The following is a 22892-nucleotide window of genomic DNA, read 5'->3' as shown; positions in this document are numbered from 1 at the left end:
GGTACAATAATTTTGTATGTCCCGCTTGGAAACTGTCACGCCTTGGTCTTAGTATTTTGTGTTTTCTTTAATTATTTGTTCAGGCCAGGGTGTGACATGGGGTTATTGTGTTGTCGTATTGGGGGTTTTTGTAGGCATTGGGATTGTGGTTGATTAGGGGTGTGTCGAGTGTAGGCTTGGCTGCCTGAGGCGGTTCTCAGGCGGTTCTCGATCAGAGTCAGGTGATTCTTGTTGTCTCTGATAGGGAACCATATTTAGGTAGCCTGAGTTTCACTTTGTATTTTGTGGGTGATCGTTCCTGTCTCTGTGTAGTTTCACCAGATAGGCTGTAATTAGGCTTCACGTTCCGTTTGTTGTTTTTTTGTATTTATAAGTTATTTCATGTGTCACTATTTTCATTAAAGTCATGAGTAACCACCACGCTGCATTCCGACTCTCTTTCGACAAACGAAGAACGCCGTTACAGAATCACCCACCACACTCGGACCGAGCAGCGTGTTAACAGGCAGCAGCGAAAGGAGGACGTTATGGACAGCAGAGGATTAGAGTATACGACGTGGGAAGAAATAGACAGGTGGGCGGCCGACCCAGAGAGAGTGCCTGAGCCCGCCTGGGATTCGCTAGAGCAGTGCGAAGAGGGCTATAGGCGTATGGAGTTAGAGAAACAGACACGGCGGCGCAGAGCGAAACCCGAAAAGCAGCCCCAAAAATGTATTGGGGGGGGGCTCAGGGAGAGAGTGGCAGAGTCAGGAGTCAGACCTGAGCCAACTCTCCCTGTTAATCGTGAGGAGCAGCGATATAAGGACTTCTGGTCTTGGGAGATGATATTAGACGGAAGAGGACCCTGGGCTCAGCCTGGTGAATATCGCCGCCCCAAGGAGGAAGCAGAGGCAGCAGGAGATAGGAGCCGACGATACGAGGGAACACGGTTGGCAAGGAAGCCCGAAAAGCAACCCCAAAAAATTATTGGGGGGGGGGGCTTACAGGGAGTATGGCTATGCCAGGTAGGAGACCTGCGCAAACTCCCTGTGCTTTCCGGTGGGCTAGAGAGACCGGGCAGACACCGTGTTATGCTATGGAGCGCACAGTGTTTCCAGTGCGGGTGCATAGCCCGGTGCGGTTCATGCCAGCCCTTCGTATTGGCCGGGCTAGAGTGGGCATCGAGCCAGGTAAGCTTGGGCAGGCTCGGTGCTCAAGAGCTCCAGTGCGCCTGCACGGTCCGGTCTATCCAGAGCCACCTCCACACACCAGTCCTCCGGTAGCAGCTCCCCGCACCAGGCTTCCTGTGCGTGTCCTCGCTCCATTATCACCAGTGCCAGCACCACGCATCAGGCCTACAGTGCGCCTCGCCTCTCCTGCGCTGTCGGAGTCTCCCGCCTCTCCAGCGCTGTCGGAGCCTTTCTCCTCTCAATCATTAATTTACAATGTATCAATGAATCATATTTAGGATTATATACCATCTGGTAATCGTGATAATAAAAACTAAAAGTGTTATAAAAGAGTTGTTAACAAACAATGGGTAGAATTCCTGTATTTCAGACCAGAAGAGAGCACCAGCACAAAGCACCAGTACCTCTATCTCTCTATCTCGTTCTCTCTCCCTAGAAATCACCTTTAAACCCACAGTGTACAGTATGTTATCAAGCTGATGTGAAGTTGTTTTTCTACGCTATAGTACTGGTCTCAACGTATTTCTCAGTGACAGATATTTTCTTCTCTTGCACCACAGCTGTGTGGCTGCTGCTACAGGGTGCAGCTGTGGGCGTGGTGGTGACTTTGACAGCAGTAGCAGAGGCCTCGTTTGACCCTGCCGTGCCACACAGGGAGCTGGATCTCAACGAGGAAGCATCACCCTGACCTCTCACTTCTACACTATGACATTTGACCTCTAACCCCTGGCCTCTCTGCAGCATGATGACCTGGGCAGCCCCTAAGCCTGCGCTGCACCCTGCTGCCGAGGCTGACCCAGACCCGCTCTCAACAACCAGCACTTTCCTGGACCCGGACAGGCTTCCCTGTGAGAAGTTTCCTCCTGGCGATAGATGGTCTTTTCCGATCATGGTCTGGTCTGCCCCCTGTAGAAACTGGCCTCCCCGTGTAATGGTTTGGCTCGTCTCTGTAATAATGTGACCTCCCCCCAAAATAGTGTGGCCCGCTCCCTGTAAGACCTGGCTTGCCCCCATAACAACATGACCTTGTCCTTCCCCACTACCACCTGCTCCTACCTGCCTCTCCAGTGAAATCATGCCCTGAGAACCATGGAGCCCTCCTACCTGCACCACCCCCTGACCCATCCCTACCCCCACCTGGCTTACCGCCTGCTGGGCACGGACATAACCACCTCCCCCTCTCTGCTCCACCAGCACCAACTGGGGCTGGGGCTCCACCATGTACATGGTGGGGGCAGCAGCGTAGTACATAGGGGGCTGCTGGATGAAGAGGGTCTTGTTGGGCATCACCTTGTTCTCCTGAACCTTGCGGATGGTGGCTGATCCTTGGGCCCGAGTAACCAGGTTCTCCTGTAGGGGTGTGGAGGAGGTGGAGGTGGTGGATGAGGTGTTCAGGGTATTGACATTGAGAGCTGTGTCTCTATTGACCTCTGTGTGGGTGGATGTGGTAGGCCTAGGTCTAGGGGATGACACAGACATGTTGACAGTCTCCGCCTCCATAGCTATTGACCCCTGGCAGATCTTGGCCAGGGTCTTGAACTTGGGCCCCAGGTCGTTGAGGAAGTCCAGGTCGTCATCGGCCCCCAGGAGGCTGCAGCAGCCAACAGAGCCTACCGGTGACCCCTGACCTTCATAGTCGTAGATCAGTAGGTCATCTCTCTGTTGGTCGTTCTGCGCAGCATGATTGGCCTTCTGCAAAGGTCATATGATAGGAACAGATACAGTATATTGACAAATTTAATCAAAATGGCTACAATAACGCTGCCCTCAACTCCTATGTTAAAGGAGTAATCCAAGAAATGTACTTTCACCGACTCTGTATAATCTCAATACCAATGCATACACACTTTTACTGGTCTTCAAACAATCATGATCTAAGATACTCACTGCAGAGTAGTACTCCTTTAGGTCTCCCTCGGAGAGAGCGACCCCGTCATAAGCTCCAGCTCCATATCTGGAGAAGTGTTCATGTCCAGTCATGGTTCCTCCACCCACGCCGTAGCTCACCTTCACTCTGCCGCTGGGCTGGTGGGAGCCATGGGAATGGTTGTGCTCCCATGTGCTTATTGCGGACGGGGTGAAGCCGTCCCCGAACACTCCTCCTGCTGATCCTCCTGCAGCCCCTGCATCTCTTATTAATCCCATTCCCTCCCCGTTGTTTGCCAAGTCAACAACTTTGATGGAGCCATCTATCGCCACAGGAATTTGCAGGAGTGGAATTTCCTGTGAGGGGGAATGAGTGGGCCAAATTTTAACTTAGAAATGGAACATAATAAATGTACAGTACCAGTCAAGGACACACCTACTCATTCAAGGGTTTTTCTTTATTTTTACTATTTTCTACATTGTAGAATAATAGTGAAGACATCAAAACTATGAAATAACGCATATGGAATAATTTACTAACCCAAAAGTGTTAAACAAATAAAAACATTTTTTATTCTTGAGATTCTTCAAAGGAGCCACCCTTTGCCTTGATGACAGCTTGGCACACTATTGGCATTCTCGCAACCAACTACACCTGGAATGCTTTTTCAACTGTCTTGAAGGCGTTCCTACATATGCTGAGCACTTGTTGGCTGCTTTTCCTTCACTCTGTGGTCCAACTCATCCCAAACCATCTCAATTGGGTTTCAGGTCGGGTGATTGTGGAGGCCAGGTCATCTGATGCAGCACCCCATCACTATCCTTCTTGGTCAAATAGCCCTTACGCAGCCAAGGTGTGGTGGGTCATTGGCCTGTTGAAAAATGATGCATATCGCTGCAGAATGTTGTGGCAGCCATGCTGGTTAAGTGTGCCTTGAATTCTAAATAAATCACAGACAGTGTCACCAGCACCACACCCCCACACCATCACACCTCCTCCTCCATGCTTGCAATCTGAGGTGCAGTAAACTCTAATGAACTTATCCTCTGCAGCAGAGGTAACTCTGGGTCTTCCTTTCCTGTGCCCAGTTCCATCATAGCGCTTGATGTTTTTTGCGACTGCACTTGAAGGAACTTTCAAAGTTCTTAACATTTTCTGGATTTTCTCAAAGTAATGATGGACTGTCGTTTCTCATTGCTTATTTGAGCAGTTCTTGCCATAATATGGACTTGGTCTTTTACCAAATAGGGCTATCTTCTGTATACCAATCCTACCTTGTCACAACCCAAATGATTCATCAACCTCAGGCAAACCGGCATTAGTTGTAAAAACACTGCCCCTCAGTGTCATTCAAACATACTTTTAATGATGCTTTATTTAGACTTTTTTTCTTTGACGATTATTATCTCCTGCACAGCAACTCGACTCCCACTTGTCTCCAATTCCACATCCCAACCCTCAGCTTCCTCAGCCCATCCCATATATCTCTGCTGGCCACCCTCTTCGGGTTTCTACGCAACACATAACTTTCAACTATGCTGTTATGTTTAACGTTAATCTATATAATCGAATAGAATCCACAGATTGTGGAGGTGAAGATAAATGCTTTACTAAGGGTATTAGTATATTAGTAATTGACTGACCCGGTCTCTCCAGATCTCCTAACAGTACTATTTCTAGGGTCAATTTTAGATCAATGCTATGCATTTTCAACCATTCCTGAACCTAAGACCAGAAACAGGCTACCTGAGATCAATACAAAAATAAATGGTCTATTGATTCTGTATCCTCACAACAAAATTTGCAGAGCTTCGATGATTGTATGCCCCAAATATTCAACATTTTGTTGGTGGCAAGAATTCTATATAATAATTTTAGCTGAAAAGCAGTCTTGAATCTCAGACAACATGGAATCGGTACATCAAAAATCTCTTCCCAACTATTTTGCAATCTGTATGGCACTGGTGTCAACATCCTGGTGTCAACATCCAGAGTAACACTCTGAAGTTTTTAAAACTGTTTGAATGATGTCTGTGAGTATAACAGAACTCATATAGCAGGCAAAAACCTGAGAAAAAATCCAACCAGGAAGTGGGAAATCTGAGGTTTGTAGTTGTTCAACTCTTTGCCTATCCAAGATACAGTGTAAATTTGTTCTGACTGCACTTCCTATGGCTTCCACTAGATGTCAACAGTCTTTAGAACTTTGTTTGAGGCTTCTACTGTAAAGTGGGGTGAATGAGAGCTGTTTCAACCAGAGGTCTGGTAGAAGGCCATGAGCTCAGTCAAGCGAACGCCCGTGAGAGGTAGCTGCGTTCCATTGCATTTCTTAATAAAAAGGAATTCTCCCGTTGATAAAAACATCCTAAAGATTGATTCTATACATCGTTTGACATGTTTCTATGAACTGTAATGGAACTTTTTGACTTTTCGTCTGGCATGCGTGTCGTGAATATTGATTTGTGAACTAAACGTGCAAACAAAAAGGAGGTATTTGGACATAAATGATGGACTGTATCGAACAAAACAAACATTTATTGTGGAACTGGGATTCCTGGGAGTGCATTCTGATGAAGATCATCAAAGGTAAGTGAGTATTTATAATGCTGTTTCTGACTTCTGTTGACTCCACAACATGGCGGGTATCTGTATGGCAGTTTTAGAAACACTCTGAAGTTTCTAAAACTGTTTGAATGATGCCTGTGAGTATAACAGAAATCATATGGCAGGCAAAAACCTGTGAAAAAAATCCATCCAATACTAATAATATGCATATCTTAGCTTCTGGGCCTGAGTAGCAGGCAGTTTACTCTGGGCACCTTTTTCATCCAAGCTACTCAATACTGCCCCCCAGCCATAAGAAGTTTAACAAGAAATTTGTGGAGTGGTTGAAAAATGAATTTTAATGACTCCAACCTAAGTGTATGTAAACTTCTGACTTCAACTGCATATCTCACTAGGTCGGGTTTTTTAGTCTCCGAATATCTACTATTTCTAATGTGTCCATAATATTTGTGATTTCCTTAAGGGCACTTGTTGTAACTCCCATCCCGTGAACGGGATCGTTGTCATCATCTGACACTAATTAGCATGACGCAACAGACATAAATATTACTAGAAAATATTCCTATTCATGAAAATCACAAGTGAAATATATTGAAACACAGCTTAGCCTTTTGTTAATCATCTCAGATTCTCAAAATATGCTTTACAGCCAAAGCAAGACAAGCATTTGTGTAAGTTTATCGATAGCCTAGCATAGCATTATGTCCAGCTAGCAGCAGGTAACTTGGTCACGAAAATCAGAAAAGCAATCAAATTAAATCGTTTACCTTAGATGAGCTTCGGATGTTTTCACTCACGAGACTCCCAGTTAGATTGCAATTGTTCCTTTTTTCCAAAAATATTATTTTTGTAGGCGAAATAGCTCCGTTTGTTCGACCGGAAATTGCGGTCACGACAATGCCGAAAAATATTCCAAATTAGCTCCATAATATCGACAGAAACATGGCAAACATTGTTTATCATCAATCCTCAAGGTGTTTTTCAAATACCTATTCGATAATATATTCACCGGGACAATTGGTTTTTCAGTAGGAGCGAGAGGAAAAATGGCTACCTCTGTATTTTACGAAAAGAATCATTCTGAGAGCCATCAGGTGACCACTTGCGCAATGTAGCCGCTTATGCTTATTCTTCAACATAAAGGCGTGAAACAACGTCACAATGCTGTAAACACCTTGGGGAATATGTAGAAAAAGTAATCTGGTTGATAGCCCATTCACTGCTCAATAGGGACGTATCGGAACGCAGAGCATTCAAAACATGAGTCACTTCCGGATTGGATTTTTCTCAGGCTTTCGCCTGCAATATCAGTTCTGTTATACTCACAGACAATATTTTTTAAAGTTTTGGAAACTTTAGAGTGTTTTCTATCCTAAGCTGTCAATTATATGCATATTCTAGCATCTGGTCCTGACAAAATATCCTGTTTACTTTGGGAACGTTATTTTTCCAAAAATGAAAATACTGCCCCCTAATCACAACAGAGAGTGATTACCTTTACGGTCCATTGAGGTACTTAACACTGTGTTATAGTCTCCTACCATTATAATTTGATCATTTGTTGCCTGTAAGTTCAATAAATTAGTATAAATGTTTTCGATGAGGTATGGATCATCCTGATTTGGACCATATAGAATAATGAGCCAAATCTCTTTTTCGTCCACATTCATATTCAAAAAGATCCACCTTCCTTGCGAATCATTCCTGACTATTTGCACATTCAGATCGAAGTTGTTGTTAATTAATATCATCACACCTTTTGAGTTCCTTTGTCCATGACAGAAACATTTTTCACCACCCCATTCCTTTTTCCACGCAACTACACCTAAGGATGTAGTGTGAGTTTCTTGTCTACAGTATATGTTATATAACTTTTCTTTTAGCCAAACAATGCTAAACAATTACAATTATAACTGGCTATACTTATTTCACCTCTTACCTTAACTAGATACTATTCTCAGTCTAAATTGACCATAATTAGTGCTTGTAAATTTACTGCCATTAGAGGTATTATGACAGTCAAAATTAGAGCTTTCAAATGACTGATATTTAGAGTTCAAGAAATAGGTTCTAGCAATATTTGTTTTATTCCCTTGCCTGTTTACCTGTGAGCCAATACCACAGATTGAGACAAGATATTATGTGTGTAGTAAATCGTAGGATGATGTGTATATTGGATGTGATTTAGTGAGAGTGTGTACGATGTCTGTATAAGAGTAAGACTATAATATGTAATGTCTAGATAAATAATATGCCAATTTGCATGGTTGAGTGTCTATGTGTGTAACATGTAGTGCGTATAGCCTTAATATTCATGATGATAATTGTAATCCATATCGTATCACCGTCATAGTTGCATCATAGTTACCTTTAACACCATTGAAAAACACATCCCAACATTTCCATAGCAATTTACATTAAACATGATCATGAAAGACACCTTGCATTACTCTAGAGAAGGCTTCACTACAGTACAAATGTATTCCGTACAATATGTTATTATTCCCCAGTGTCCCTATTCTGATATCTTCCCCTTGTTTGTTGTAAACATATATAAACTTGTAGACAAATACATAAAAAAGATAGTCAAACAATAAACATATTACATTTTAAAACAGTTCTCGACAATAGAGAGAGAGAAGAGAGAAAAAGAGTGAGAGAAGAGAGCGAGAGCAGGTGTGTGTTTATGTATAAGTCTGTATGTGTAAGCGAGCATGTAATTGAGTATGTGTGTGTTCATATCCACTTCATATCCACTTCATTTTTACAGTTCCCATACTTTCTTTTTTTCGTAACCTGAAGTCCCTGTAGAATTTAGTACAGCCATGGTGTTATGAAGCTGTCTCAGAATAGCTGTCCATCTATAAAGAGTTTGTCCACAATGAGAAAGGCACACATACCCTTCTCCCTAAGTTGCCTTTGTACCGGATACAGTCTCTTACGACGTTCGTTTATCTCCCTTGGTCACTGAGACTGAATTTGGTCCCTTTAAGCTCCCTGCCTCTGCTGTTGATCAGCTCCTTTTGTTGGTATTGTTCAAATTTTGCGATGATCGGTCGGGGACCCTTGGTCTTGTCGCTCCGAGCTCCAAGTCTGTGCACTCGGTGGAAAGCCACCTTGTTTACAGTTTCTATAGGAAGTTTCAATGGGAATTGCATGAATTCTCTGATCGCGCCCTCTGGATTATTGGATGCGTCCTCAGGAATCCCATAAAAAAAAAGATTTTCACGCATGCTACGACTTTGAATGTCTAGTAGCGACTCCTTCATCACCCTGTTTTCCCTGAGTAGACAATCCATGTTGGAATCATGGATTTTTACCTTGGCTGTGAGTGCCTTGTTTCTCCTTGGAGCGTGAGAATTTCACTCTGGCTAAACTCCCCCTCAGCCCTGCTACCTCCTCACACAACTTTTCCAGTGTTGCATGGATTCCAGCCAGAGTACTTGCCTCGACGGTAAGTAAATCGTCCGTGTCTGTAGATGAATCTGTTTTACATTTTTTTGTCGGGTTAAAGTTATATTGTGAGGTAGTCGGACCTTTCCATGATGGAGTATGTTGTTCCTCCATAGTGTAAAGCTTTTGGCACTTTACTGCAACCAGTTGATTTACGAAAAGATAACAATGAGTCTTTCCCACGATGACGACAGGTGTCTGTAGTACAGCCAGCTAGCACTCGCGGAATCCACACAAAAAATGGAACACAAACTTGCAGTCCCAGTCGTAAAGGCTAACCGCGTCATGGAATCCTTAGCAACAAAACTTTAGTTCTGATTAAAATCGATTTCATGAAAATGTTTTAATATTAACAACAAACCGAGTGTAGACAGTACAATGTTCTGTTGCGCTCTCTGATGACGTATCTGAGGACGTATCTGTATACCAACACAGCCAACTGATTGGCTGAAATGCATTAAGAAGGAAAGAAATTCCACAAATTAGCTGTAACGGCGTTCTTCGTTTGTCGAAAGAGAGTCGGACCGAAATGTAGCGTGGTGGTTAATCATGATCTTTTAATGAAAAACGGAACGATACATGAAATAACTAATAAATACGAAAACAACAAACGGAACGTGAAACCTAATACAGCCTATCTGGTGAACACTACACAGAGACAGGAACAATCACCCACGAAATACAAAGTGAAACTCAGGCTACCTAAATACGGTTCCCAATCCGAGACAACGAGAATCACCTGACTCAGATTGAGAACCGCCTCAGGCAGCCAAGCCTATACTAGACACACCCCTAATCAACCACAATCCCAATGCCTACAAAAACCCCAATAAGACAATACAATAACCCCATGTCACACCCTGGCCTGAACAAATAATTAAAGAAAACACAAAATACTAAGACCAAGGCGTGACATTAGCTTTAACAAGGCACACCTGTTAATTTAAATGCATTCCAGGTGATTACCTCATGAAGCTGGTTGAGAGAATGCCAAGAGTGTGCAAAGCTGTCATCAAAGCAAAGGGTGGCTACTTTGAAGAATCTCAAATATAAAATATATTTTGATTTGTTTAAAACTTTTTTGGTTACTACATGATTCCATATGTGTTATTTAATCATTTTGATGTCTTAACTATTATTCTACAATGTTGAAATTTGTAAAAATTAAGGAAAAACCCTTGAATGAGTAGGTGTGTCCAAACCTTTGACTGATACTGTATGTCCAAAGATCATTCTTATTTACAACCTCTACTACAGACACCAGTTTGATGTCATCCATTGGCAGTGCCATCATGTATAAAATACCTTGTCTTCTCCTTTTCCCTCGGTGTGATATGGAATCAGGTGTTCTTTAGTGTCAAATGGCATGGCCTTAAAGTCACATATGGACGCCACTCCTCCACACAGACAGAACAGCAGCAGGAGGGGCACCACTGTAAACACACATTCCAAATTTCAACTAATGTTCACAAAACACAAAGCCCAAGACATGCTGTTAGGTGAGAGGTCTGAATGCCTTGGGACAAAGGGTTGTAGACATAACCCATCAATAGCTATGTATGTTTACATTACCTTGTCCAGTGATTTGTTGTGAACATTTCTAAAGTTTGAATAGAAAATTGATGCGACAATTGCATGCTATTGTGTGTTTCCATTTAACTATCTTGAGTCAATAAAAACAGCTAAACATAATGACATCACACCTAAAATCTATACTCTTAGAAAAAAAGGTGCTATCTAGAACCTCAAAGGATTCTTCAGCTGCCATAGGATATCCCTTTGACGAACCCTTTTTGGTTCCAGGTAAAAACCCTTTTGAGTTCCATGTAGAACCCTTTACAAAGATGGTTCTACAAGGAACCCAAAAGAGTTCTACCTGGAACCAAAAGGGTTATCGTATGGGGACAGCTGAAGAACCTATTCTGAACCCTTTTTTGTAAGAGTGTACAGTGTAGAATAAAAAAAAACTGGTGTTTCCATTTTCCATTTAGGCAAATTGCACATTAGGCCTAATAAATTGGTGACAGTAGCTTATGCCCTCTATCTGTTTCATGTCTCAGGTAGCCCGCGAATGCCAGAATGAACAGAATACAATCATTGACAAAAATGTGCTATATTCAAACAACGATCCTGTGCATGGTCCGTGCCATGGTGAAACTTGCACTCCTGTAAATCTGAAATAATTGGATGGTGAAACTTTCTAGCCAATCATAAAAGCAAGGCGAAGCAATTCATGCATTCTTGAAAGTCAGGACAATCCTTGTCCTGCAAAGAAAACAACATAATTTTCATAGTTGAAAAAAATGGGTGAAGCAAGAACTATGCTTTCAGAAAGAAATGAGGAGTGGAGTTTTATAGAAGCGTGATGACATCACGTGCCTTCAAAATGATTCAACAATCATCATTTACTCAAAAAACACTGTTTCCATCATCATTTGTCGCAGTAAAGAAAGCAGGACAAAATAAAAATCCACCCCTGTAGAACAGATAAAAATGTTGTTGATCTTTAGAAAATATCTCCTACTTGTACAGTATATCTGCCATTTCCATTACACACGTCAACATATATTATTTTGTGACATTGCTTTTGTCGAATAAACCTGGGTCAATGTAAACCTGCCTAGTGACTTGTCTTGCCCAACTTACTAATCACTCAAAACATATTGAAATACGTTAGTCAGCAGCATTATGAAGCAGTCTCTCCTCCCTAGATCTTTATCAAGTAGGCAGTTTGAGGAAGCCAACAGAGGATGAAGTTAACAGAGGGCCTACTCACGCAGCAACAGCAGGAGGCCCAGAAGGAGCAGCAGGATGGCAGATGCTCCTAATGTGACGTCCTTACCCATCTTCCAGGCAAAGCAGACCTTATTGACCTGATCACAGGTGCACACATCCACGTTCAGAATCTGGATGTCTGCACAGGCCTTCCCCTGCTGGTCACTGATCTCCACAGCAACCTTGTAGTGACCTGGCCACATGTGGGCATGGTCTCGTAAAATGGCAGTGGTAGCTAAAATAAATATGAGAGAGACAAAACAAACATGAATTATACAAATCTAGACATCAAATCTATCAACCAATTCCATTCAAACACACCACAATAGGTAATTTAAGTTCAGTTTAAGACTGCTTATTCTAAAACACCTTCTATCAGGCTCAACAAAATAAAAGCAAAACACCCCTTGATTAAGCTTGTCTATCTGATTACTAAACCCCAAAGTCCCAGATTAGTTATGTTACCATTGAGGTGCTCCACTGTCCACTTCTGTTTGCTGTCCCCCTGAATCACTCTGAACTTGAAGGGAGCTCCGTTGGGGAAGGTGTCCCCATCCACAGCCTTGACATACACAGTGGTGTCCCCCAGACACATGGTCGTAGCCGTAGCTGTCAGTATGGGACAGTGGTCGTTAAAGTCCTCCACCTGGATAGCTATTGTCCCTGTGGCCGTTTTGGATGGCAGATCTGTACACCAAAAGAAAATACAGAATTACGTACAGACTTGACTTATTCTCTTTTAGCTCCAAGTGGAGCAAAGGTCCTAGAGTGCATCTTCAGTCGCCAATGTTCTGGACAGATTTCTTGACTTCTTGATATCTTACAGAATGGCATGAGGACAAATTGATTATAGTATGGGTACTTGCCGGTTGTGATGGCTATTATCTTGGCATAGTATGTTCCATTGACCAGGTATTTGGACTCCCGATCAGGCACTTTGTTCAGCTTGATCTCTGCTGTCTTTTCATCAATGATCAGCCAGTTGTCTACATCGGATTTTTTGGCATACCTGAGTAAATGATAATGACAAGAGCACACAATTAGGATCAACTCAATGATCCTTTAGTAAGATGGAGATTAACATAACATAAAATCACATCACATAATATTCACTCCGATAAAACAATATGAAAACATCTGGGATCTCACCTAACATTGGTAGCAGTCAGTAGTGTGTCACTGTCAATGGCTGCGTAGGTAGTGATGACCTTGTTAATGGTGACTGTGGTGGAGTCCTCAGAGATGGTCACCACTTTAACCATTGGCTGGAATCTGGGGCCCTCTTTCTGGTTGATCACATTTATCTTGATGGGGTAGGTCTTACCACCTCCCGTCATACCCCCGCCTGCAACCCCTCCTCCTCCTATCCCTCCACTCGTAGAAGAGGAGCCAAAGTAGTACACTGCTTTGTTGGAAACACTTATGGCAAGGTTGAGCACTTTCAGGTCCTCATAGTCCAGTGCCTTTAGATTCAAACAGCAGGGATAGACAGTAGAATGAGTCCGGTGATACAAACAATGTTGTAATATTATGAGAATTGAGAAGACTAGTAGTTACAAGACACTGAGGCTGGAATTTCATTTAAAAGAAAATGTTCGAAATGCTTTTGATTAAATTCAAGCCTGAGTCAATCTTCAATCATAGCCCATACCTTGGTTATCATAATAATGCCTTCGTTGGTCTTGGAGTCGGTAGTGATGGTGAAGTAGCCGGCTTCGTTGCCTGTGATGATGGTGAACACAGCCAGCCAGTTCTCAGTGTACATCAGGTCCAGATCAGTGGCTTTGATCCTCAGCACCTCCACATTGACCGTGTTCTCCAACACACTCCCCTCGTACTGAAAACACACATTCACACATCAAAAGTTCATACATCCCCAGCAACATATTGCTTATTTGCCAGCAGCATACCACCCTGCATACCACTACTGGCTTGCTTCTGAAGCTAAGCAGGGTTGGTACTGAGACCAGATGCTGCTGGAAGTGGTGTTGGAGGGCCAGTTGGAGGCACTATTTTCTCTGGTCTAAAAAAACATCCCAATGCCCCAATGCCCCAGGGTAGGGTGCCGCCATCTATCGGGTGAGATGTTAAACGGGTGTCCTGACTCTGAGGTCATTAAAGATCCCATGGCACTTATCATAAGAGTAGGGGTGTTAACCCCGGTGTCATGGCTAAATTCCCAATCTGGCCCTCAAACCATCACGGTCACCTAATAATCCCCAGTTTACAATTGGCTCATTCATCCCCCTCCTCTCCCCTGTAACTATTCCCCAGGTGGTTGCTGCAAATGAGAATGTGTTCTCAGTCAACTTACCTGGTAAAATAACAAATAAATAAAAAATGTAATATTGCAGTGAATTTCGGGTGTCCAGCAACTGTCAAGCCAACACATTAGCCATTGCGCCAAGAGATCTGAACTTCTCCACGAGGCTGCTAGGTGTTGGGTTATGGTTGCTACAACATAATAAATATAAAAGCACTATTATACTGATTGGGTTATTGTCGCTTCAATATAATAAATATAAACAGGTTGAGAGGTTGAGATCTTACATATTCTTTCTCCAGGGTGGGGATGTTGTCATTGATGTCCAGGATTTTAATCACCACCTGTCCTGTTCCTGAGTTTCCACCCATTGCTCCGTTCATGTCTGAGCCTTTTACAGTCAGGGTGTAGGTGTCTTGGGTCTAGACAACCAAGAAATATAATAGAGCTTATAGTTAGTTACTTATTGTTGTAGATATCAACATTACTGGCTGTGAAAGTGTCAATGCATACAATGCATACAGTGCTGTGGTGACCACAGCACTGTATGCATTGTATGCATTGACACTTTCACAGTGACTTTTGTGAGCAGGCCTTTCTAATCGACATGGCCCGGGTATCCTGGAATGATATTGACCTCATCCCGTCGATGACGCCTGGTCGATCTTTAAAAGTAACTTCCTCACCATCTTAAATAAGCATGCTCCTTTCAAAAAATGTAGAACTAAACAGATATAGCCCTTGGTTCACTCCAGACCTGACGGCCATTGACCAGCACAAAAACATCCCGTGGCGGACTGCATTAGCATCGAATAGCCCCGGCGATATGCAACTGTTCAGGGAAGTCAGGAACCAATACACGCAGTCAGTCAGGAAAGCAAAGGCCAGCTTTTTCAAACAGAAATTTGCATCCTGTAGCTCTAACTCCAAAAAGCTTTGGGACACTGTAAAGTCCATGGAGAACAAGAGCACCTCATCCCAGCTGCCCACTGCACTGAGGCTAGGTAACACGGTCACCACCGATAAGGCTTTCGACTCTGTCAATCACTGTATTCTTATTGGCAGACTCAATAGCTTTGGTTTCTCAAATGACTGCCTCGTCTGGTTCACCAACTACTTTGCAGACAGAGTTCAGTGTGTTAAATCGGAGGGCCTGTTGACCGGACCTCTGGCAGTCTCTATGGGGGTAGCACAGGATTCAATTCTCAGACCGACTCTTTTCTCTGTATATATCAATGATGTCGCTCTTGCTGCGAGTGATTCCCTGATCCACCTTTATGCAGACGATACCATTATGTATACTTCTGGCCCTTCTTTGGACACTGTGTTAACTAACCAAACAAGCTTCAATGCCATACAACACTCCTTCCGTGGCATCCAAATGCTCTTAAACGCTAATAAAACCAAATGCATGCTTTTCAACCGTTCGCTGCCTGCACCCGCCCGCCTGACTAGCATCACTATCCTGGACGGTTCTGACCTAGAATATGTGGACAACTACAAATACCTAGGTGTCTGGCTAGACTGTAAACTCTCCTTCCAGACTCATATTAAACATCTCCAATACAAAATCAAATCTAGAATCCTTCACTCACGCTGCCAAACTTACCCTAGTAAAACTGACTATCCTACCGATGCTCGATTTCGGCGATGTCATCTACAAAACAGCTTCCAATACTCTACTCAGCAAACTGGATGTAGTCTATCACAGCGTCATCCGTTTTGTTACCAAAGCCCCTTATACCACCCACCACTGCGACCTGTATGCTCTAGTCGGCTGGCCCTCGCTACATATTCGTTGCCAGACCCACTGGCTCCAGGTCATCTATAAGTCCATGCTAGGTAAAGCTCCGCCTTAGCTCACTGGTCATGATAACAACACCCACCCACAGCACGCGCTCCAGCAGGTATATCTCACTGGTCATCCCCAAAGCCAACACCTCCTTTGGCCTCCTTTCCTTCCAGTTCTCTGCTGCCAATGACTGGAACTAATTGAAAAAAATCACTGAAGCTGGAGACTTATGTCTCCCTCACTAACTTTAAACATCAGCTATCTGTGCAGCTAACCGATCACTGCAGCTGTACATAGTCCATCTGTAAATAACCCACCCAATCTACCTACCTCTTCCCATACTGTTTTTATTTACTTTCTGCTCTTTTGCACACCAGTATCTCTACTTGCACATCATCATCTGCTCATTTATCACTCCAGTGTTAATCTGCTAAATTGTAATTACTTCGCTACCATGGCCTATTTATTGCCTACCTCCTCACGCCATTTGCAAACACTGAATATAGACTTTCTTTTTTCTATTGTGTTATTGAATGTACACTTGTTTATTCCATGTGCAACTCTGTGTTGTTGTTTGTGTCGCACTGCTTTGCCTTATCTTGGCCAGGTCGCAGTTGTGAATGAGAACTTGTTCTCAACTGGCCTACCTGGTTAAATAAAGGTGAAATAAGAATAAATAAAAACATGCACAGTACAGTGTATAATAGTATACCAAGGTATCTCTCTCACCTCTCTGTCCAGCGTAGTCTGGCGAACCATGATCTCTCCAGTCTGGTAGTTGATGGCGAACATGCTATCTGAAGAACTCTTCTGCACTATGCTATAGTAAATCTGAGAGTGTAGCGTGTTCACTTCATCTGCATCTGTGGCTAAAACTTTCATGACAACGGTTTCTGGAATTGACCAAGGGAAGAGTTACTTGTGCAGTACACCAGTACTACTACTGTACTATTACTATTACCACTACTACTATTACCACTACCACCACTACCACTACTACTACATATGTAGGATCTTAATATGAGCCCGTTTGCTACAGCAGGAAAATAATCCTGCAGCAAAAGGAAATGTGAATTATTATGTGGATTATAATGAATGCACATTTTTTCATTAGGTCATTAGGTCAAATAGAGTCTGACATTTCAAAGTGGAAATTACAAACTTTAGAAGCCTATTTAAAACACAAATACACTAAACATTTGAATTAGCTGTGAAGGTAAAATTCTCAGCAACAAAAGTGATCAAATTAAGATCCCACATCTGTACTACTACGACGCCGATGACTACTACTACTATTACTGTATCACTACTGTGACTATTTCACTGATAACACTGGTAATAACACTACTACTACAACAGCTACAGCTTGAACCATTACCACTACTCTGGCTACTAATTCTCATCAAGTTTGATAGAAACATTTAAAATAATTGGAACATGCCTGCAGCACTGGACTCATTAACGGATCCAGATTGGCCAAAGACGAACACTGGTTGGCAGTCATTCTGGTCCTCAACGGAAATATGCAGGTCAATGTCCTTCTCTGCTCTGCTTCCATTGTTGTATGTCGCTACTCCAAGTAACTAAAAGAGAGACCATGTTAGAACATCAGACATTCCTTAATATCTTACATCTTGAGCACAAGCATTCCATTCCTTGGATTAGGTTTTACTGGGTAGCTTACATGGTAGGAAGGTATCTTCTCTCTGTCCAGAATTCCATTGACTCTGACCAGGCCTGTATTTGGGTTGACAGTGAATAGGCTCCTGGGGTTTTGATCTGCACCGATCCCAGTCAGTGAGTAAGTCACCTTTGACATGTACTGCTCATCAGAGCGAATCTGTCAAAAACACACATACCAATCAGTCTTGAGAGTAAAATACTATTATTATTGTAATAGTGTTGATATAATAATAAGCATCGGTGAATAGCTAGGATAATACCACAAAAGCCTTTCTTTTTTTTAACGGAACCTATTTTTGGAGTATAGCTCGAAATGTCAAATGTACATCTGGAGATGTAGCTGAACACATGCTTTCATATCAAGGTATACTGTAGGTATGAAACTATTGATAGATGAATGGCATGTTTGTGTTGTAGAAGAGAGATACAGGCAGAATGTGTTTTTGAAAGACTTGTTATATTACGCTGCTACTCTCTGTTTATTATCTATGAATAGTGACTTTAATAACTCTACCTACATGTACATATTACCTCAATTACCTCGACCAACCGGTGCCCCCGCACATTAACTCTGTACAGGTACCCCCTGTATATAGCCTCACTATTGTAATTTTACTGCTGCTCTTTAATTATTTGTTACTTTTCTATTTTTTTATTTTTTATGTTTAATTAGCAGGTATTTTTCTTAAAACAGCATTGTTGGTTAAGCATTTCACTACACCTGTTGATTTCGGAGCATGTGACAAATAACATTTCATTTTGATTTGTTTTGTTTTTAGACTAAACCATTGCTCAGTGACTGTAAGTATGACCGCACATTGGGCTGTATCTCTGAGCAGCTTGTTCCTAACACAGAAATCACAAACATAACGATTACACAGGTATTCCTTCACTTTAGAGTCCAACATCTAGCTGACACAGATATACTGTATGCAACCAACCTGATCAGTAGAAAGTAAGACAACATTCAGCAGTTCTTTGGTTCAAAGTACGGACATCGACAAACTTTCAAAGTGCTAATGTTGACTAAACGCTAAAGCCCTGTATCGTCATGGATCTTATTATGCATGCTTCATTCTAGACAGACAACTGACTTATCCGATGTGTGGCCTAAAGAGCTATGCCATGCTCAGACTTTTTCATGTCTCATGGTTGTCAGAAACATCTGAATCACTCCATGAGTTAGAGTAAGACGTATAGGAGCAGATCATACCTTTGAGATGTACTCTTGGCTGGTGTAATCTACATTCTCCTTCAACCTCTTAGGAGGAATGATCCATTCTCTCTTCTGTCTTCTCAGCTTCAGCCCACCGCCTTCTGCTGCCACCACACATAAAAACTGCAGAAAATACAAAAGAAAAAACACAGCATTATAATATTGACTCACTACGAAGGCCTATGGGTTTTATGCTAACGTGATAATAACACTGTAATAACACTGCATTGCTCCTAAATAACTCACAACTGCAGACTACAAGTTGCTCAATAACTTATACATTGAGTGTACTAAACATTAGTAACATATTCTTAATATTGAGTTGCACACCCTTTTCAGCATTAATTTGCCACAGCATGGACTCTACAAGTTGTTGAAAGCATTCCACAAGGATGCTGGTCGATATTGACTCCAATGCTTCCCACAGACAGTTGTGTCAAGTTGTCTGGATGTCCTTTGTGTGGTGGACCATTATTGATACACACGGGAAACTGTTGAGCGTGTAAAACTGCATTGCCGTTCTTGACACACTCAAACCAGAGTGCCTGGCACCTACTACCATACCCCGTTCAAAGGCACTTAAATATTTTGTCTTGCACATTCATCCTCTGAATTGCACACATACACTCAAAACACCTTCTTTAACCTGTCTCCTCCCCTTCATCTACACTGATTGAAGTCGGTTTAACAAGCGATATCAATAAGGGATCCTAGCTTTCACCTGGATTCATCTGGTCAGTCTATGTCATGGAGAGAGCAGGTGTTCCTAATGTGATAGGAGAAAACTGAGGATGGCACAATACTAACCTAAATGACAGGGTGAAAAGAAGGAAGCCTGTACAGATAAAAAATATTCCAAAATATTTTGCAATGAGGTGATGAGGTGAAACAAATGAGGTGAAACAAAACAAAATATGGCAAAACAATGAACTTTATGTCCTGAATACAAAACGTTATGTTTGGGGATAATCCAACACAACACATCACTTAGTACCACTCTTCACTCTTCGTACCACTCTTTCAGGCATGCTGGTGGTTGCATCATGTTATGGGTATGCCATCGGCAAGGACTAGGAAGCTTTTTTAGGATAAAAATAAATGGAATAGAGCTAACCACAGGCAAAGTCCTATAGGAAAACCAAGTACAGTCGGCTTTCCAACAGACACTGGGAGACAAATTCACCTTTCAGCAGGACAATAACCAAAAACACCAGGCCAAATATACACTAGAGTTGCTTATGAAGACGACATTGAATGTTCCTGAGTGGCCCAGTTACAGTTTCGACTTAAATCAGCTTGAAAATATATGGCAAGACTTGAAAATTGCTATCTAGCAATAATCAACAAACACCTTGACAGAGCTTGAAGAATTTTATAAAGAATAATGTGAAAATATTGTACAATATTACCCAGAAAGACACATTTTGAATTCACAACAAAATGTGGAATTAGTATGAATACTTTCTGAAGGCCTAACGTGTAGTTTCTTGCCAAGGCAAATTATAATTGCATGTTTATGCCAATTCATAATCAAAGACATATGACAGGCATACTTATAACTGAAAAGTATATATCTTTAAGCTATTCATAGTTTTCGTTCACTGTAACAACGACAGGAAGCTGTATGTATTCAGTTTATGATAAAATCGTTATCGTCTGTATGCAGAAGACCCAATGAAAATGTTGAACAAATCAATTTCACAACATTTAAACTAAGAGAAAGTTGTGATAGTGATATCAGTGTCGATTGTTGCTGTTGATGGATATCATATTCAGTGACATTCTCTAAAATCGGAGCGAAGTTTTTCACCAGCTGTTCTTTCACTGACATTGACCAGATGTGTTCAGACTTTCTCTAGGCAAATGACCACTGGGCACCATTACGCAGCTAAACTGTTTTTGTTCTCAATCTCATGTTGTCCGTAGTCGGTGTTGCACGCGAAATATGAACGGGAGAGTAATAAAATAGCGACATATGAAGTAAATGTTCTCTTCAAATAAGTGAAGGTTCCAATCCTAAAAAGAAAACAGTTTTTTTCCGACATTGTCATTGAGATGCTCACATCTAGGCTGCCTGAGAAGTGTCGCACCTAAAAAAAAACAGTGCCGTTATTGCTCGTGTAGCCTATACCTAATTACCAGCATTACCACGCTGCAATATGAAAAATAAGAAGTTTTACTCACCGTTAGTATGAACGGCAATAATAAAACAGTGGCTGTGGCTACACGGGCCATTGGAATGATTGTTGACTTAGGTAAAATGCTCCCCTGTTGAAGTGTAGCCTAATCCTTCAATCTGCTGCTCAGTATTTTCTGTTGTAGCCTACATCAACTTCGGCCTTTTCGAAATTGTAAACTCTTTATTCTTTGATTATACAGACTGCAATAGGCAGTCAACTAGTTTCACAACAGCATCGCTCATAGGCTGATTACAGAAAGGGCGAGGCAAAAGATGAAGCTTGGTTCATCACACATAGATGGAATATTTGTGCACAGCTCACATACAGTAGATTGAGTATTTGTGCACAGCTCTGACCGGGAAAGCTATTATTATTGTGTGACAATATAGAATGGATATCACCTATGAAAACAAATTGGTTTATATATCACAATTGGTCACCAATATATGTTGCCTTCCAAAATGGTCCAAGAAGTGAATGTATTGCATTTAATCATTCAAACTCTCTAAAATATGTGGACTTGATCTTGAATCCAGTGCTCTCTCACTCATGTGTTAAACTTCACCTCAGGACTGTCACATTCCCAAACTGCCTTCAGCTGGGAAGGACAAGGACAACACTCACAGAATAAGGAAGGTGTGTTGGGTCATTGTCCTGTTGAAAAACAAATGATAGTCCCACTAAGCGCAAACCAGATGGGATGTCAAATCGATGCAGAATGCTGTGGTAGCCATGCTGGTTAAGTGTGCCTTGAATTCTAAATAAATCACCAACAGTGTCACCAGCAAAGCACCCCCACTCCATCACTCCTCCTCCTCAATGCTTCATGTTGAGAACCACACATGCAGAGATCATACACTCAGCTACTCTGCGTCTTACAAAGACATGGAGGTTGGAATCAAAAATCTCACATTTGGACTCATCAGACCAAAGGACAGATTTCCACTGGTCTAAATTCCATTGCTCGTGTTCCTTGGCCCAAGCAAGTCTCTTCTTATTATTGGTGTCCTTTAGTAGTGGTTTCTTCTCAACAATTCGACCATGAAGGCCTGATTCATGAAGTCTCCTCTGAACAGATGGTTGCGATGTGTCTGTTACTTGAACTCTGTGAAACATTCATTTGGGCTGCAATCTGAGGTGCAGTTAACTCTAATGAACTTATCCTCTACAGCAGAGGTAACTCTGGGTCTTCCTTTCCTGTGGCGATCCTCATGAGAGCCAGTTTCATCACAGCGCTTGATGGTTTTTGTGACTGCACTTGAAGAAACTTTAAAAGTTCTTTACATTTCCTAGATTGACTGACCTTCATGTCCTAAAGTAATTATACGCTATCGTTTCTCTTTTCTTTTACTTTTCTTAGGGGGTGATCAGCTTTACTACTGCGGGTAGATTGCTTCCATCAATGTAATTGTCTGCATCATTTCCATTCCCCCACATATTTTTTGTTAAATACAGTGGGGCAAAAAAGTATTTAGTCAGCCACCAATTGTGCAAGTTCTCCCACTTAAAAAGATGAGAGAGGTCTGTAATTTTCATCATAGGTACACTTCAACTATGACAGACAAAATTAGGGGGAAAAATACAGAAAATCACATTGTAGCATTTTTTATGAATTTATTTGCAAATTATGGTGGAAAATAAGTATTTGGTCACCTACAAACAAGCAAGATTTCTGGCTCTCACAGACCTGTAACTTCTTCTTTAAGAGGCTCCTCTGTCCTCCACTCGTTATCTGTATTAATGACACATGTTTGAACTTGTTATCAGTATAAAAGACACCTGTCCACAACCTCAAACAGTCACACTCCAAACTCCACTATGGCCAAGACCAAAGAGCTGTCAAAGGACACCAGAAACAAAATTGTAGGCCCAGCTTGGTTTGAAGAAATCAACTGTGGGAGCATTTATTAGGAAATGGAAGACATACAA

The 22892-nt window shown here is 42.0% G+C and overlaps 1 protein-coding gene across 1 annotated transcript; it reads right to left on the bottom strand.

The window, feature by feature from the left end:
• Positions 1-1310: 1310 nt before the first annotated feature.
• Positions 1311-21207, bottom strand: LOC109875320 (cadherin-4). Its single transcript, XM_020467638.2, has 14 exons — positions 20968-21207; positions 18781-18906; positions 17569-17724; positions 17326-17467; positions 16614-16777; positions 14380-14514; positions 13481-13666; positions 12979-13292; positions 12696-12838; positions 12295-12516; positions 11831-12064; positions 10360-10487; positions 3057-3392; positions 1311-2861 (listed from the first exon to the last, which is right to left on the bottom strand). The coding sequence occupies exons 1-14, from the start codon at positions 21016-21018 to the stop codon at positions 1665-1667; spliced, it is 3534 nt and encodes a 1177-aa protein (XP_020323227.1). The 5' UTR covers positions 21019-21207; the 3' UTR covers positions 1311-1664.
• Positions 21208-22892: the final 1685 nt, after the last annotated feature.

Source organism: Oncorhynchus kisutch, linkage group LG30 (genome assembly GCF_002021735.2).
Source record: "Oncorhynchus kisutch isolate 150728-3 linkage group LG30, Okis_V2, whole genome shotgun sequence".
Classification (NCBI taxonomy): domain Eukaryota; kingdom Metazoa; phylum Chordata; class Actinopteri; order Salmoniformes; family Salmonidae; genus Oncorhynchus; species Oncorhynchus kisutch.
The sequence above is the reverse complement of the archived record's forward strand: the minus strand, read 5'-3'. Positions and strand labels throughout refer to the sequence as shown.

What these genes read in the sequence shown, in the direction of transcription:
- LOC109875320 (XM_020467638.2), bottom strand. Translation starts at nt 21,018, where the DNA reads ATGGCCCGTGTAGCCACAGCCACTGTTTTATTATTGCCGTTCATACTA. An exon ending in CCACCCTGGAGAAAGAATAT is followed by an intron (nt 13,667 to 14,379) that starts GTAAGATCTCAA and finishes GTGTGTTTTCAG; the next exon opens with TACGAGGGGAGTGTGTTGGA. An exon ending in GATAATAGCCATCACAACCG is followed by an intron (nt 12,517 to 12,695) that starts GCAAGTACCCAT and finishes TTTGGTGTACAG; the next exon opens with ATCTGCCATCCAAAACGGCC.